General features: G+C 48.3%; 6 protein-coding genes across 6 annotated transcripts; 2 read left to right on the top strand and 4 right to left on the bottom strand.

Annotated features, from left to right (window-relative positions):
- Positions 1-131: 131 nt before the first annotated feature.
- Positions 132-1,552, bottom strand: BHQ10_007962 (uncharacterized protein; the record flags this gene model as incomplete). The annotated part of the gene is made up of 3 exons (XM_040880715.1): positions 132-1,089; positions 1,143-1,189; positions 1,241-1,552. 3 exons carry the CDS (start codon positions 1,550-1,552, stop codon positions 132-134), a joined length of 1,317 nt encoding a protein of 438 aa, XP_040736465.1.
- Positions 1,553-1,993: 441 nt separating this feature from the next.
- On the bottom strand, positions 1,994-2,542 carry BHQ10_007961 (uncharacterized protein; the record flags this gene model as incomplete). The annotated part of the gene is made up of 1 exon (XM_040880714.1): positions 1,994-2,542. One exon carries the CDS (start codon positions 2,540-2,542, stop codon positions 1,994-1,996), a length of 549 nt encoding a protein of 182 aa, XP_040736464.1.
- Positions 2,543-2,845: 303 nt separating this feature from the next.
- BHQ10_007960 (uncharacterized protein) lies at positions 2,846-3,801 on the top strand (the record flags this gene model as incomplete). The annotated part of the gene is made up of 4 exons (XM_040880713.1): positions 2,846-3,346; positions 3,412-3,519; positions 3,576-3,656; positions 3,715-3,801. 4 exons carry the CDS (start codon positions 2,846-2,848, stop codon positions 3,799-3,801), a joined length of 777 nt encoding a protein of 258 aa, XP_040736463.1.
- Positions 3,802-4,133: 332 nt separating this feature from the next.
- Positions 4,134-10,629, bottom strand: BHQ10_007959 (uncharacterized protein; the record flags this gene model as incomplete). The annotated part of the gene is made up of 8 exons (XM_040880711.1): positions 4,134-6,576; positions 6,658-6,686; positions 6,747-6,850; positions 8,738-8,969; positions 9,048-9,854; positions 9,928-10,179; positions 10,250-10,494; positions 10,548-10,629. The coding sequence occupies 8 exons, from the start codon at positions 10,627-10,629 to the stop codon at positions 4,134-4,136; spliced, it is 4,194 nt and encodes a 1,397-aa protein (XP_040736462.1).
- Positions 10,630-11,266: 637 nt separating this feature from the next.
- On the top strand, positions 11,267-14,356 carry BHQ10_007958 (uncharacterized protein; the record flags this gene model as incomplete). The annotated part of the gene is made up of 1 exon (XM_040880710.1): positions 11,267-14,356. The coding sequence occupies one exon, from the start codon at positions 11,267-11,269 to the stop codon at positions 14,354-14,356; it is 3,090 nt and encodes a 1,029-aa protein (XP_040736461.1).
- Positions 14,357-14,543: 187 nt separating this feature from the next.
- Positions 14,544-15,839, bottom strand: BHQ10_007957 (uncharacterized protein; the record flags this gene model as incomplete). Its single annotated transcript, XM_040880709.1, has 1 exon — positions 14,544-15,839. The coding sequence occupies one exon, from the start codon at positions 15,837-15,839 to the stop codon at positions 14,544-14,546; it is 1,296 nt and encodes a 431-aa protein (XP_040736460.1).
- Between the last annotated feature and the right edge of the window lie 37 nt (positions 15,840-15,876).

Here is a 15,876-nt window from a genome sequence, read left to right as displayed (position 1 = left end):
ATTCTCATATCAGGGATTCCATCAGGGATTCCCTGTATTAGGAATACTCCACAATCCAACACAACAAGACTTTCCCGAAAATACAAAAGGTCACATCAGAATGAAACGTTTGAAGCAAAAGGCTCTTTAGACTACAAGCTTGCTTTGTATGTATTGATCCAACCGAACTCGTCTTTAAGGTGGTGATAAGCCCGGGCATCTCCAGATCGTGCATGACCCTCGAAATTCTCCGCTCGGGCTGCTCGCCCGCATAACCGGCCTAACTCGCCACTGGCCGTATCACTTAGTACTTCTTGGTAAGTTACAGTGCGCAGAAACTTGCCCACCCACAAACCTCCGGTGTATCTGCCTGCCTTGCGAGTAGGTAGGACATGGTTTGTCCCGATGACCTTGTCGCCATAAGAAACGCAAGTATTTTCACCCAAAAACAACGCGCCATAAGCAGTCATTTTTTCCAGCGCGTCACGAGGCCTGCGTGTAAAGATTTGGACGTGCTCGTAGGCGTACTCATCTGCTAGTTTCCAAGCTTCTTCAATCGTATCTACCACAATGACTTCTCCAAATTGTGCCCAAGACACACGAGCTATGTCTGCCGTAGGCAGATTCTTCAGTAGTTCGTCAATGATGCGAATAGATTCTCGAGCAACCTCCTCCGAGGTAGTGATGATAGCTGCCGGTGAATCGGGTCCATGCTCAGCCTGCGACAGAATATCTGTTGCGACCAGGAACGGATCAGCCGTCTCGTCGGTGACAATAAGAATTTCTGTCGGGCCTGCAAAGAGGTCGATGCCAATCTCTCCGAATAGCTGACGCTTTCCTTCTGCTACGAAAGCGTTACCGGGACCTGCAATAAAATCGACTTTGCGGATAGTTTCGGTCCCGATAGCCATGGCCGCAATTGCCTGTACTCCTCCGATAAGATAGATTTCGTCCGCTCCTGCAAGGTGCATTGCGGCAATGGTAGCATGAGGGACTTGTCCGGCGATGGGGGGCGTGCACCCAATGACATGAGGAACGCCGGCGACTTTCGCCGTAAGTATTGTCATATGGGCTGATGCGAGAAGAGGGTATCGACCACCAGGGATGTATCTAGAAATTGTTTTAGTCAATCTGCAGAAAAGAATGAACACATAGATACTTACGCTCCAACAGCCTCAATAGGAAGGTTCTTTTGACCAAGAATGACACCCTATAACAGTCAGAATTTGCTTTCAAGTACTGAAAACGAACACAATCTTACCGGCTGTATTTCATATTCAAGGTCTTTGAGAGAATCCTTCTGGGCTTGTGCAAACGCTCTCACATTCTTCTGCACTTGCTTAATGTCCTCGATTGTCTGGGAGGAGCACGCAGCAATGGATTCATCAATCTCAGCCTGGGAGAGTTTGAACGAGACCGGTGACCACTTGTCAAACTTCTCCGAGTATTTGCGTACTGCAGCATCACCATTGGCACGCACATCATCGATCACTCCACGCACGATGGAGCTTACATCGACCTTTGCAGAGCCAGTGGCAGGGGGTTGTTTGGACTTCAGGAATTTGGCAGGCATCTTGTAGATGATGAGTTATTAAGTCAATGGTTTTTGTATCTTTCATGTCGGATCAATAGTCTAGGGTCCCTACCTTTATATGATATTGCTATTGAAAATAATACTTCTCTAATTGGTATCACAGCTGACTGTTAGCATACCATCCACGCCTATTCGCCCTCGGCTCCACTTCGCATATCGTTGCGCACTGGGCTTGGAGTTCGGACATAATGCCGTTATTCCTCTATTTCGAAATGAGGGGTTCAGTGACAGTGCTATCTAGGTATCTATGAAATTAAATCAGAAACTTCAAGCTATACTTTAGGTCTATCTACACATGTAGGTAGCAGGTCTATGTTACGTGCAGGAATCAGTTTCCATTGACTTATGGATCAGAAACAAATCTTGTTATAGGTACTGTAGATACATTTCCTGGATAATATGGTCTATGTTCCTTAACACTTATTTCGATGGTTTCACATCATCCATACCACCACCGTAGTCTTCCTCCAGCGGTCTGCCTCCAACCTGGATTGGCTTCGCCTCCTGTAAAACATAAAGCATACGCGCCCAAGTCGTACTACTCGGATTCCTCCATGCATGATTCGTGCCGCGCTGCACCGCAATATCACCCCTTTTGAGCAGTCTTTTCGCCCCCGAATCCAATATCATTTCAACCTCTCCTTCCAAGACGACACCATAATCCAGGCTGACTGTGCGATGCATTGGTGAGATTGAGCCAGGGTTCATATCAACGACTCGCAAGACCGTGCCTCCAGGGATGGTGATGCCGGGTAGGTCACTCAGGTACGATCGATAGATGCCCAGGTCCTTGTCGTCGCTGAGATCAACGGGCGTCTCGTTCGTGGCATAGCCAAGAGAGAAGCGGGCACCGTTAGCAAGCTGTTGCCATTGCAGGGTTTCGGGAGTTTGGGTTTGAAAGCCGGTAACGCCATTCTCATCGTGGGTGGTGATGTAGCGACTAAGGGGGCGAAGTCCGTTGTCTTCCATTCTTGTTTGTAGCGATGTCTACTCGATTCGATTTGCATTCAATAGTCTCTCGAATTTTGTCTATTTTATCGAAATAATACGAGAAGATACTTGATTTCGACTATATTGTACTTATGCGACTAGAAAAGCACCATCTCATCCACTGCGGTTACGTGGGGCCGATGCCCTATGCCCGGACCGATAGAAGCATATAGCAACTTTACTGTTTTGAGGATTACAGGAAAAAGGGTCCGATCTGCCTGTGTTCGCTGAAAATGTCTTCTTTTCCTAGGATTTCAAGGAAACCGTCATCTGACAATCAACATGAGTTATCCAAAGGTAGCCCTCATTGCAGGCGCATCTCGTGGCGTTGGCGCGGCCGTTGCGCGGTCTCTGGCCTCACACAGCGACATGCGAATCATGATCAATTACCACCAAAATCAAGAAGCAGCCAAACAGTTAATAAGTGAAATGGAAACTCTGCGTACTCAATCTGGACATGTCAAAGACAGCCAGAGCCCAACATTTGCTGCCGCCCAGGCCGACATAACCAACAGAACTGAGATGACGCGACTAGTACAGCAGACGGTCGAACAAATGGGTCGCTTGGATATAGTCATCTCCAATGTGGGATGGACGCGAATGACAGATTTTATGAATTTACAAGCTGCCGATAATGAAGAAGACTGGGATCGATGCTTTGAAGTGAACGTCAAAAGCCATTTTCGTCTCTTTAGGGCTTGCCAGCCGCATTTGGAAAGCAGTGAGGGTACTTTTATCGCGACGGCAAGCGTGGCTGGGGTTAAGCCTAGTGGAAGCTCGTTGGTGCATTCTGTCTTTGTGTTCGTCGATTATTGATCGATCTTTTCACTAACAGAGCCGGATTATAGCCGTATGCTGTGACCAAGGCTGCTCTTATTCATCTTATTAAGAGCCTTGCTATCATTGCGGGGCCTAAAATTCGCGTGAATAGCGTTGCCCCAGGAGTTCTCATGACGGTGCGTGAATAATGACGTTCTGAATCTCCTCAGAGGCTGACAACTCATGCGAGAAGGACTGGGGAAAGACATTTTCTCCAGATAAAATCCAGGCAGTCCAAGACAAGAATGTTCTCAAGCGCCTAGCCACGCCAGAAGTATGTCCACGGCTTTCAATTCTAGAAACGAAAAAGTACACAGCTCACTGCATTATAGGACGTCGCAGAACAGATTCGATTCCTTGCCATGAATAGATCTATCACCGGCGTCAATGCGCTAATCGATGCCGGTTTCTCGCTATAGCCCATACGAAACATCGGACTTAAGGGCAATGGGAACGAAGCCCTAACGACATACACAGGCCTGCGTTTGATGAACTATCGAATATTTGGATCGTATAAATTGGCTACAAGGAGAAGAGACGATGTTTGCTAAATGAAATCAGATAAGTCTGATTACTGTAACAGCATGTATTCTCATCTATCAAGCTGCTAGCAGATTAGGCTTATGTATGCCCGGAAGGTGTCGGCTGCGTGGCCCACTTATACGACTGCATAGAGTCACTGTGATAGGAACAAGGTGCGCTTTAGCATGGTCTATACACCAACATAACAAGTTGCATCAAAATTTCCAGGCTAGCTGTCGATCTCACGGAGCTTCTCCAGTAAATGTACAAGGTTCATGACCAACGGAGGCCCACAAGCATCCTGGCCGCCATGATTCTGCCTCATCAACTGTATAGCCAAGGTCAAAGTGGCCTTGGGATCAAGCAGATTTATGTCTCCAGCTTCAGGTGAAAGTCCCTGGAGCATGGGCTGATTGCGTTCCAAAGTTACAAATCGTTGTAAATTGCTTGTATCTGTGCCGTCTAGCCACACAACAGGCTCTGTTTCTGCGCCGATTCTCCCTCTACCTACGCTATATGCCCACAGGGTAAGAGTCGAATGATAGAGTGCAATAGCCTTAAAATCTCGCAGATGTTGGGGCGACAAGCCCTTGAGCTCACGGAATATCTGGCCAGCATGCCATACAGCCCAGCGTCCATCCTTACTCCGAGACCAAGCTTGAATTGATGATAGGATGTTGTTTGAGTGAGCAGGGTTTTGCAAAGAGGCGGCCAAAAGCTGGATGTCTTCGAGCGACATGTGTAAATGCATTTGAATACAGTGCCAGTGTAGGGCGCCGTCATCCCAATGGCCGATGCCAAAGTAATTCAGCATTTCTGAGAGCTGCTGGTACCGCGACGCCATTACTAGCCCGCCGTGCCATTGACCAGGCTGATTGCCGGCGCCGTTGCCATTCGAATTTGAGCCGTTGTTCCTGCTATCCCTGGTGATGAGCATGTTCATCTGCCTATATTCTGATATCATTCCCCACAGAGCGTGAAGAACTGCAGCACACGAGATTGCCATATCTGTCACAGGCCGCTGTACTTCCAGCAAGTCCATATTCAAAATGCAATCCGAAATTGTCATAGCACGAGGGAGAGATTGGCATTGGGCCTGCCAGCTCAAGTAGAGCCTTTTCCATTCCTCTGCATCATTGGCGAGCCAAAGATACGAGGGAGCAGGAAGTGGAATTGATACCTCTGCGTAAGATATCAATGGGTTGGTCATCAGCACCATAGATGTCTGCGTGTCATATTCCCATAGATGATAAACTAAACGTTTGGTGGACTCCTGCCGTACCCACGCCAACCATTTTCTCTCTATGGCAAGGCATGTATCGTCTGCATCTAGAGTTATCGGTGGGTACCCAGCTGTATAGAACATACCTCTACGCCGCAACATCGTAATAAGTGGTTGGCGAAAACTCTCAGCAATTTCTATTTTACGGCTGTTACCGCTCCATAGGCTGATTTCAAGGTACAATAGATAGGCCTGTTGCAACTCTAGGTCGCGAATAAGGGTGTTGTCTGCTTCATAAAGAGTGGGTAGATGGTGCCGCACAACTTCCTGCATGGCGAACCCTAGTTTTCGCAAGGCCGAATCCGGCGTGAGTACTGCACCAGCTGCTGCCATAGCCAGCAAAAGCTCAGGGCGGGCCTGTTTCACGTTGAAAGTAGGCTGATGAAACCAGGCACCAGCACTAGAGATGGGTATGGTAAGGAAATATAGGATTAAACGGTCTAGGAGTTCAGGTGACGGGAACGAAGAAATTGCGCGGGAAAGTGGCTGTGGCATTTGACCCAGAACAATACTCAAGATCTTGTCACGTAAAGATAGATCAACACTCTCCATGGATGTGGATCCATCCCTCAGACTACGAAGACTCTGCGGGGTATCTTCTGGTCCTGTCTGACCCTCAAGAAGGAGATTGCCATGTTCAGAGTAGCCGTGGTCCTGGGAAACAGGCACGAACCGCCACCGGAGCCGCTCAACATATCTTTCTTCTCTTGCGTTCTCATCTGACTGACTGTTTTCGCCTTCTGCATCCCGTGCGGATGGAACTGGAGATTGTGGTGTATAGGTAGCTTCATTTACAAACGGGATATCCGTGTTGTAAGACTCCAAGAAGCTCAGATCGGCAATGCTGAGATCAAGATTTGTTTCAAGAGCAAAGTCAATCAATCCTCCTGGCTTCGTATCGTAAAAATCTGGTAATATACTTTCTGGATTTGGTTGCAGCAATGTCAGATATGGATCCGGAAGCGTAACGCCGGTTTCACTGGATATTTCGATACCCAAAGTCGCTGCATTGGATGACGATGTCTGAGCTTGAAGTGCTGAAGAAGATTCGATACATTCGACTTCATCGTTGAGTGCTAAGGTGGACTCAAAGCCAATCATTGGCGATAGTTCTGGCCGCTGAAACGATGGAGATCTATCAGTGTCGACGAGGGCGCTGGTTTGAGATGAGGTATCTACTGCCTCCTCTATAGGCGCAGGGTCGAGGCTACATTGGATGCCTCGTCGTTGACATCGCCGACAGGGCTTATCGTCATCACAACGCAAATGATTCTCAGCACATGCGTCGCACGCCTTTGATGCCCTGAAGACGCCGGCGGTGCGTCTCCGCTTTGATGAATTAGATGTCTGATGAGAATCGTGAAGAGTCGCATGTCGACTCAGGAGGTCACTATATGTGTCAATATTAAAGTATACATTTGGCAAAAAAAGCTTAGATTTCGCACCTACGACCGAAACACTTGTTACATACTTCACAGCGGTATGGCTTCTCCTGTGTATCTATTTTTTTTGGAGTTAGTCGATAGCCAAGGCAATATAGACGAATCTGAAGGAGCGTACGAGAACGAACGTGTCGAGCAAGATGGTCAAGTCGCGTGTATGACTGAAAACACGTTCCACATTGAAATATGCTGTTACTATCGCGATGGCCGGTTCTTGACGAGCTAATAGGGGTAGAATTGGAGACTGCAGAACTGTTTGGAGAGGCCATAGATACAGTGACACACTATTGAGTGCGCCAATAAAGTCTATGTGGAAACAAGACTGCGATCAATCCATGTGGTGGACAGAGGTTGCAAATGGTAGATGGCTTTGAGGTTGTAGGTGTAGTGGCTCCACGGGGTTTCGGTGCGGGGAAATTTGGGGAAGGAGCACTACACCGACCTGGAACAACTATCGCCCGGTAAGAAAATTTACATTTCATTTTTCAAAAGTAAACGAAACTTCTTTCTCAATTATTGTAAGGTATGTTTGGTGCAATGCTATGTTGAAGCAAAGTTTACAGGTACAGAGGGCTCTTTCATGCATGTTGATTGCTGTCTCGAGATACTTGGATGTCTCGGTCGTGGGTACTTAATGCATTAGCTAATTTATGATTACTTTACCGGAGTATCGAGTTTTCGATGCTTGCTAAGCTGTTCAACGATTTAACAGGTACACATAAATGGGCCTCATCCTCGCTACCAAATTTGTGTGTACTTCGTCAGGCTTCGGGTAAGCGGAGGTGGAGGTGGAAGTGGGGACACGACACTCTACTTAGCCTTAAGATGCTTAAGAATCTTACGTGACTCTTCATGTGTATGAAGCCTGAGACTAAATAAATATGGGCAAGTGTGCGAGTGGAATAGGAGAAAGATTGGAAACCAATAATCAAACAATAATTAGGATCGAAAAATACATGTATCGCATCCGAGTCATTGATCGAAAGTTACTAAGAATTTATTTACGGCTCTGGGTGCCTCTAAAACATCTATGAACATGTACATAGCCATTACCAGCGGTAATATGGTGGACAAAAGCTTTCGCCTTCCATAGTTGTACCATGCTATGATACTGAGTTTAAATGCACGCTGTAAGTCATCCTGTAAGCCGGACTGAGAATCACTCCATCCAATAGCGAAAATATATGGATATTTGTAAAGGCCCAGTAAGGCCTGGTGACAGCTCTGTGATACTACAGCGGGCTATCATCTGGCGAAAAAGTTAATCCATAGGTGATCATTACGAGGTTTGACATATGACGGATCTCTGTAAGATGACGGTGAGATCTCTATAGCATGACAGTGAAACTACGGGTAACACTACGGTGAAGCCTCTTAATAGATGACAGTAATATTACGACAATTCCTTATATTTTATGTATAAATACAAACATACATGTATGAGACGCATCTACACTCCTAAATATATATAAAACCCAACACCATATCCAACACCACCACGTCCACCACCAATCTCGTACGTACGTAGACTCGTTCGTAGGTTCAGTGTAGATTCGTGCCCTAAAATTGTACACGAGCGCGCATGTCAACTAGATTGGGGTTGGAGGGATTCGCGCATCAAATTCAACGCCAGAATGAGGCCTCGTACGTGGGCTTAGATTTGTAAATAAGTGCGTATCAATAAAAAGTAGAATTTGTACACCAAATTTGAACACTACTTAGGTAAATTAAGGCCTTGTACGTGAGATTTGTGTAGTGCGCAGGTGCGCACCAGATTAGCATTAATTCAGTATTGAAATATATATGTCTACAAGGCAGTGAGCGCGGAAAGCTTTAAGCTAGACAGTTAAAGAGACGCGCATCAAATTAAGCCTGACAAGCCTTCCATAAGACTGCTACAAGATTACTGACTTATAATACAGCGAACTTTCATCAGATATCCGTGCTATGACAGTAGGTCCTCATCTTTTTTGGTTACATTGAGGTGTCAATGGTTTGTAATGTGGCAGCGGGCTTACAGAACGCATTTCTCAATCTCTGAGCAATTACCGAGTAAGAACCCGTCACCACGCTCTTACAACAAACCACTATTTGCCACTATTGACTTACTAGGAAACCATTCCTCTGTGGCGATCCGAATCCTCTTGCCAAAGTAGTAGATAGGAAGGGTCAAAAGTCCGAATATGCCCATCAACATGCAGAAGATCCCAAAAGGTTCCGCAGCACCGCGCGCTTCAACCCAGGTTCCGACGAAAAACGTCCAGGCAAATCCAATGACTGCTCGCAAGCAGGTAATCATCACGAAGCAATCATGGGCCGCCAATGGATAGGACTCAATAATCTGAGAGTCGAAAATTTCAAGTTAGCGACAGAAACAAACACTGTTGTTGTAAAAAGGATGAAGAATATCATTACTCACGTAATTGAAACCGATAGATGGCACCTGAATAACTCCAAACACGAGCATACCGTATCCAACTTCAAGACCAACCCATCCAGCACCGGAAGTCACATATTGCTCGCACATGCCGAACGTCAACAATCCCATGGTAGCGAGAAATAGTCCCGGGAACATAGCAGGCAGTCGCGCCTCAGGTTCACTGAAGCCGTGAGAATGTCGCAAAGCACGACGTTTAAGAAGACGATCCGAGAGAAGAAAAGTAGCCAAAGCCCCGGTAATGCTTCCAATTAAACCGCCAATGTTAATTAGACCAGAGTTCGCACCCCAGTTGTAGGGGGGTGCAGCGACGAATTGTGGTCCAACAGTTGAAATGGTCACAATTCCACCGACCAGGCCTCCGTAATGCAGCATCACCAACCACACAGCGGGTAGACGTAGTGTTTTCCAAGGTGCCAGGAAATTCTGAACGAAGCTTCCTGTATATAGTCCAACTTTCAAAGAGCGTGCGAACGTGTAAGGGTGGTATGGGTGGCTAGAGGCCGCGAATCTGCTCACCTCCTCATGCTCTTGAATATTTTGCTTTTCCGTCACGGTTGCCTTTTCTTTCTCTCTTTGAGTGACTTCCTCGGCCGCAAGATCTAAGGCAATAGAGGCATCCCGGTCAAATAATGTTTCTGGGAGGAACACGGCGCATGATAGAAGCGTAACCCCTGATAGAATCACGTTTAACCATTGTGTCCAGCGCCAGCCATATGCTGAGGCAATGTAGCTGCCAATAATACCTCCCACAATGGGCCCCATCGTAAGAAAGACGGTATAGACTGCCTAGGAAATATTTAGCTTTCAACGTAAAACAAAGGTGAAGTGCAGTTCTAGTAGCAATTAGACTTGCACTCACCATTGCTCTACCTCTTTCATGACGAAAGAAAATTTCACCAATAACTCCCGGGCAAAGAGTGTCCGATGTCGCTCCACCTATGCCTTGAAATACTCGGGCTGCTAAAAGGCTGTTGAACGTTCTGGCTTCGGCTGCCCAGACGGAGCATGCCGTAAGTATCAAGAGGCTCAATAGGATGATAGGCCGGCGCCCAAACACGTTCGACAGAGGAACCCACCAGATGTTGGCGGCACCAAACATCAATACATTGACCTAAAGTAAGAGCTGCGGGTCAACATCTAGGGGGCACCCGAGGAGTGGAATCGAAGCTGAGGATACATACAGCGATCAAGTGACCAAGGTTTGCCTGAGCCACAGGGGGATTGAAGTCGGTTGCTAGAAAAGTCAAGGCGCTGGACAAGGAAGCAGATGTGACGTTTGCTAAGAGGCAAAAGAGCGAGACACAAAAGAGCGCCATGAACTTTCGCCATTGACTCCAGTTTAGAGGGTCGGCTGGATTCTTCGACGGCATAGGTGAAAGCTGAAGCTGCGAAGACATTGCCGATTCCGACTCGCGATATTCATTGCCTATGGGACGCAGATTAGTTCCCAGCAATTCTTCAAGACAATGCCGTACGAACTGTATAGCTTGACCGTCCCAGGAGGCATTGCCTCTAGGACGGCGCTTTTAGGCAACGAGAATGCCTGGCGGAAAGTCGTCATGTCACAAGGTGTGGATGAGTAGTAGTAAACGTTTGAAATGGCTTAGCTCCAGGGATGGGAATCGGAGACATTATTGATGAAAGGGGATTATCTTTATAGCATGCCAGCTACCCCGTACCCCAGAGTTTTGCCGGGGATGTGGAGGTGGCTTGCTTGGAGTGGACCGCATCCCCGAACACTCATCACATACTGATCTGATTCAAAGTTATCTTTGCGGCTATTGAAACAGGAAATAAATGGCTCATAAGAGCCATTTATCCTTGGGGTAATGGCCGTCCTAGGACGAGGATCAAAATGTAGCCGATGCTCGCTGCTCCATGTATTGGGGGATGCCTGATATTGATACCTGTATCTGCAGGCGGCAAGGGCCTACAGTGAGGATGAACAAACAATGCAAACTGCCTCGACGCGAAGTACATGCCTACCCTAACCCTACGTGGGGAGTTTCGGCCGACAATTGCGTTGCTTATCGATAAGAAATGGCGTGATTAGCGCTAGTCCCAACACGGAAGGCGTCCCTGGTGGCTCATATGGGGAATTTTTTTGTTAAATTTCTGGAGAAGAGTCTGATATCTTCATTTCTTCACTGCTGTCATAATCTGTTTCTATCTTTTCTTGTTGTTGCAGCAGTTTCGAGATGGGTGTTCCAGAATTGAAGGCCATCTCAGGCCCGACCTACCTCACTGCTCAGGATCTTATCCAGCAGGTTGCATACTCCCTCTCGGACAAGATCTTCTCATATTCTCCGGAGTCATTCGACCTCGATTCGGCTGTGAAGAAATGGCTATCTCAAAATGAAAAGAATGTGAATGGAGAAGTTACCTCTGTTCAGTCTCTTCAGACTCGTCAAGGTGCCGGCTCGATTGCCCTTGGCTACTTGTTCTCCCGGGATTTCGACCTGAAGAAGCGCCATGTTCCCCAAGGAATCATTGCCTCTTCCGCAACACTGACCTACTTGCGGTCCTCATTGGAGCAACTTTCTCTACTCTATGCTGTCGCCAACCCCGTGGTCGCTCACGTCGCCGCTGTCGACTATGCCGGCGAACGTCTCGTTTCAGACTACGCGATAGCATTGAACTTGGCCGAGGATTTGGGACTCGGTCTGATTTCAAGCTCATCCGTGCACGAATCACAACACATGGCTCTGTTTTCGACCTTAGTGGCCAGTTTCTTGCCAACCATCCACCTTTACGACGGCGTTCTTGTGGGTCGTGACAACACCCGGGTCATTGATGTTATGGACCAGGCGGGTCTCCAACGCATTTACCAAGCCGTTCAGCAACAGACTTCAGTCGATACCAAGGCAAAGCATTTGGATGACCAGGGCAAAGTGCTGAATGTGTTGCAGTCCCTCAACGGCGAATTGGGCACCGACTATGGACTATTCGAATACCACGGTCATAGCGAGCCGACCTCCGTCTTGGTCGTTTTTGGTACTGTAGAGGCCTCTCTAACTTCACAGATCGCCAATTCTTTGAGCAAGCGTGACTCGCGCGTTGGCGTTGTCAATGTGCGTGTCTACAGACCATTTGTCGAGGAGGAATTCCTCCGTGTCTTGCCGAAAACTGTCAAGACTGTGGGTGTCCTCGGCCAAGTCCGCGACCAGCAGGCTGTCCAGGATGAAGGTGTTCACTCAGCCTTGTATGACGACGTCCTCACAGCTTTGACCTTTGCGGTTGACCGCACCGAGAAGCCTGTCTGTGTCGACATCAAATATGATGTTACTCATCATTGGACTATTGTCAATGCGGCTGCTGCATTCCAGCGTCTTTCTGAAAAGCCTATTCTTCAGACCAACAACCAGGCAAGCCCTCTTCAGCTTTTTGAACAAGCTGGTACACAAGAGTTCACTCTCTGGGATTTGGACGATGGCCAGTCCCTCGATGCCGCTGCTTCTTTGACTCAGGCGCTCGCCAAGGACCCCTCCGTCAACGTCACTACCAGTACTGTGTTTGACAACCTGATTCAAGGTGGTGTCGTCCGTGCCGACATCCGCAGAAGCTTAAAGATTATCGATGCGCCCTACCCAGTCATCACTGCCGATGTTGCTTATGTTGGCGATATCAAGGTCCTCAACGACATTGATGTTCTTGCATCGGTCAAGGACAACAGTCAAGTCCTCATCAAGGCACCCGGCCTCACCAATGAAGACCTTGAGAAGAAGTTGCCCGTTGCCTTCCAGCAGCAAATCGCCAAGCGTGGCATCGTTCTTTCGCTCTTGGATGCCTCCGAGTCCACAGCTGTCCAGGCCGCCATTTTGCGTGTTGCTCAGGGTTCCTCAAATAGTCTAAAGATCAAGGTTCCTGAATTCCTTACAGAAGCCGATAAAGAGCTTGAGACTACGCTTCGCAATGTTGCAGTTCCTGAATCATGGAGCAATGCTGAAGTCCCTTCTGATGCTCAGGAGTTGCCCAAAGATATCACTTCAACCAGCTTTGCAGCTTTCGACAAGACTGAGGTTGAMCCCGCCTCTCTTCTCAAGGACTGGAAAACTGCTGCTCAGGGTCTTGCATTCAAGGAGGCTTTTGGTACTCAGAACTCATTGCGTCCAGACGTCAATACCGAGACTTTCACTGTCCATGTTAAGGAGAACCGTCGTTTGACCCCCGTCACCTACGACCGAAACATCTTCCACATCGAGTTTGACCTCGGTGACTCCGGTCTCAAGTACGATATCGGTGAAGCTCTCGGTGTGCACGCCGAGAATGATCCTGAGGATGTCATGGAATTCATCAAATTCTATGGCTTGAACCCAGATGAGGTTGTCGAAGTCCCCAACAGGGACGACCAGAACATCTTGGAGAACCGCACTGTTTACCAAGCCTTGGTGCAAAACGTGGATCTTTTCGGTCGTCCCCCTAAGCGTTTCTACGAAGCTCTTGCCGAGTTCGCCGACGAAGAGAAGGAAAAGAAGGAGCTCCTCGCTTTGGCTGGACCAGAGGGCGCGGTGGAATTCAAGAGACGTGCTGAGGTTGACACCATTACCTATGCCGATATCTTGCTCGAATTCCGTTCCGCCCACCCCAGCTTCCACGACATTGTGCGCATCGTGAGTCCCATGAAGCGCCGTGAGTACTCCATCGCTTCTTGCCAGAAGGTTACACCCAACTCTGTGGCTTTGATGATTGTCGTCGTCAACTGGGTTGATCCTCGTGGTCGCGACCGTTTCGGACAAGCCACTCGCTACCTCAGCGGTCTCCAGCCTGGCGCTCCCATCACCGTCAGCGTCAAGCCTAGTGTGATGAAGTTGCCTCCTCGCTCCACCCAGCCCATTATCATGGCTGGTCTGGGTACAGGTCTCGCCCCATTCCGTGCCTTTGTGCAACACCGCGCCCTGGAGAAGGCTCAGGGCAAGGAAATCGGCTCCGTTCTTCTCTACATGGGATCTCGTCACCAGCGCGAAGAATACTGCTACGGTGAAGAATGGGAGGCCTATCAGGCTGCTGGCGTCATTACGCTTTTGGGTCGCGCATTCTCTCGTGACCAGCCTCAAAAGATCTACATCCAGGACCGTATGCGTCAGACTATTCCCGAGATTGTGCAAGCCTACATCCGCGAAGAAGGTGCTTTCTACCTTTGCGGTCCTACATGGCCTGTTCCTGATGTGACTGAGGTGCTAGAGGAGGCCATTGCCATCGAAGCTCAGGCATCGGGCAAGAAGGTCGAGACCCGCAAGGAGATTGAGAAGTTGAAGGATGAGGAACGATATGTTTTGGAGGTTTATTAAACTGTATTGAGATTTTGATAGCGATTGCATGACTAGCATTAGACTTGATGTTTGATTTCAATGTATCTAGCGTGTAAACTCGTTTGGTATATACATAATCTTCATTTCATCGTCAACTTCTTCACTTAAGTTTACAGACAAGAAAAGAATATATATATTTTTTTTAACCTCGAGATTGCGAAGTCTATCAAGCACGACCCATAGCCCCCAACTTCGTCTTCCCATAAGCCCCACCCAACTCCTTTCTCATCTCCAATGCCCGCTTATATGGTGGCGCTGTAGGCGGCTGCACAGGGTCCAGACTGACGTATCCCTCGGGCAATGCATACGACGCATCAGCATCCCAAGCAGAAAGGTCTCCGCAGGCAATAAACGGAGGAATCCAGCGCGACTCATGCGGTGGGCGATGAGACAGTTGTTCAGACAATGAGAGCTGCTCAAGAGCCAGGTGTTGGGTCACATCATCACCACCACTTGAAGAGACAGGCTGCGCAACTCGACTTTCTTTCCGAGCTTCGTCCTCATCCTCTTCATCCGGAATATCATAACCCACAGTTCCATCTTCATTAGTCTTCACAGCAGCCGCACCCCCAAACATCGGATTCTGCAGCGCATGCGCCGAATCGAATTCCTCAGGGGGCATGAACCCTTCGCAAACCACAAAGGCCTCTAGACTGCTCGCACGGCTACTCCTCGGCTTCGCAACGGACACCTTCTCGAATACCGTCCGTAGCTGTGCATAGAGTAAATCCACGTCTCTACCGCGGAAGATTTTTGCGACGAATTTTCCGCCTGGTCTCAGCACACCGATGGCCAGATTGAGGGCGGCGTAGAGGAGTTGGGATTGTATATAGATATCGAGGTCGTGGAGGCCGGTGACGTCTGGTGCACCGTCGGAGATGACTAAATCCACGGGATGAGGGTGGCGGGATGGAAGTTGCCTTGGTATTGTGGATTCTGCGGTTGTATTTTGTTTCTCAGGTTCGGCTTCGTAATACTCAGGATCAAGTGCGCGAAGGAGAAGCGGTATCGTCGATGGATGGGTTATATCTGCCTTCATCATGGTGATTCCCTCCAACGGCGCCATGGGTTGCAGATCAATTGCGACAATCCTGACATTATTTCGTGGTTTTAGAATTGTAGATTCATCTTCCGAGTCTTCGCCATCTTCTTCTTGTTTGTCGTTGGTCTGGATCTCCTTTGCCAGTTTCTCAAGAGCCTTCTTATCTCGCCGGCGTTTTTCTAACCAAGCTCTTCGTCCGAAACTTTCGCCCTTGATGAGCACACGACTAAGTACTTGGCTCCAACTTCCAGGCGCAGCGCAAAGGTCAACGACGCGAGTGACGCTGTCAGGGTCTGCGTGTGCGAAAAGATCGAATTGTTCGTCAATCTGGATCAATTTGAATGCTGAGCGAGCTCGCCAGTTCTGCTCTTTAGCGAGCCGGTAGTAAGCGTCGCGTTTGTCTTTTGAAGCTTTTCCCATATCTGACGATCCGAGCCGTGTCGCAAATTACAATCCT

The sequence above is a fragment of the Talaromyces amestolkiae genome (genome assembly GCF_001896365.1).
Source record: "Talaromyces amestolkiae strain CIB chromosome Unknown scaffold17.1, whole genome shotgun sequence".
NCBI lineage: Eukaryota > Fungi > Ascomycota > Eurotiomycetes > Eurotiales > Trichocomaceae > Talaromyces > Talaromyces amestolkiae.
The sequence above is the reverse complement of the archived record's forward strand: the minus strand, read 5'-3'. Positions and strand labels throughout refer to the sequence as shown.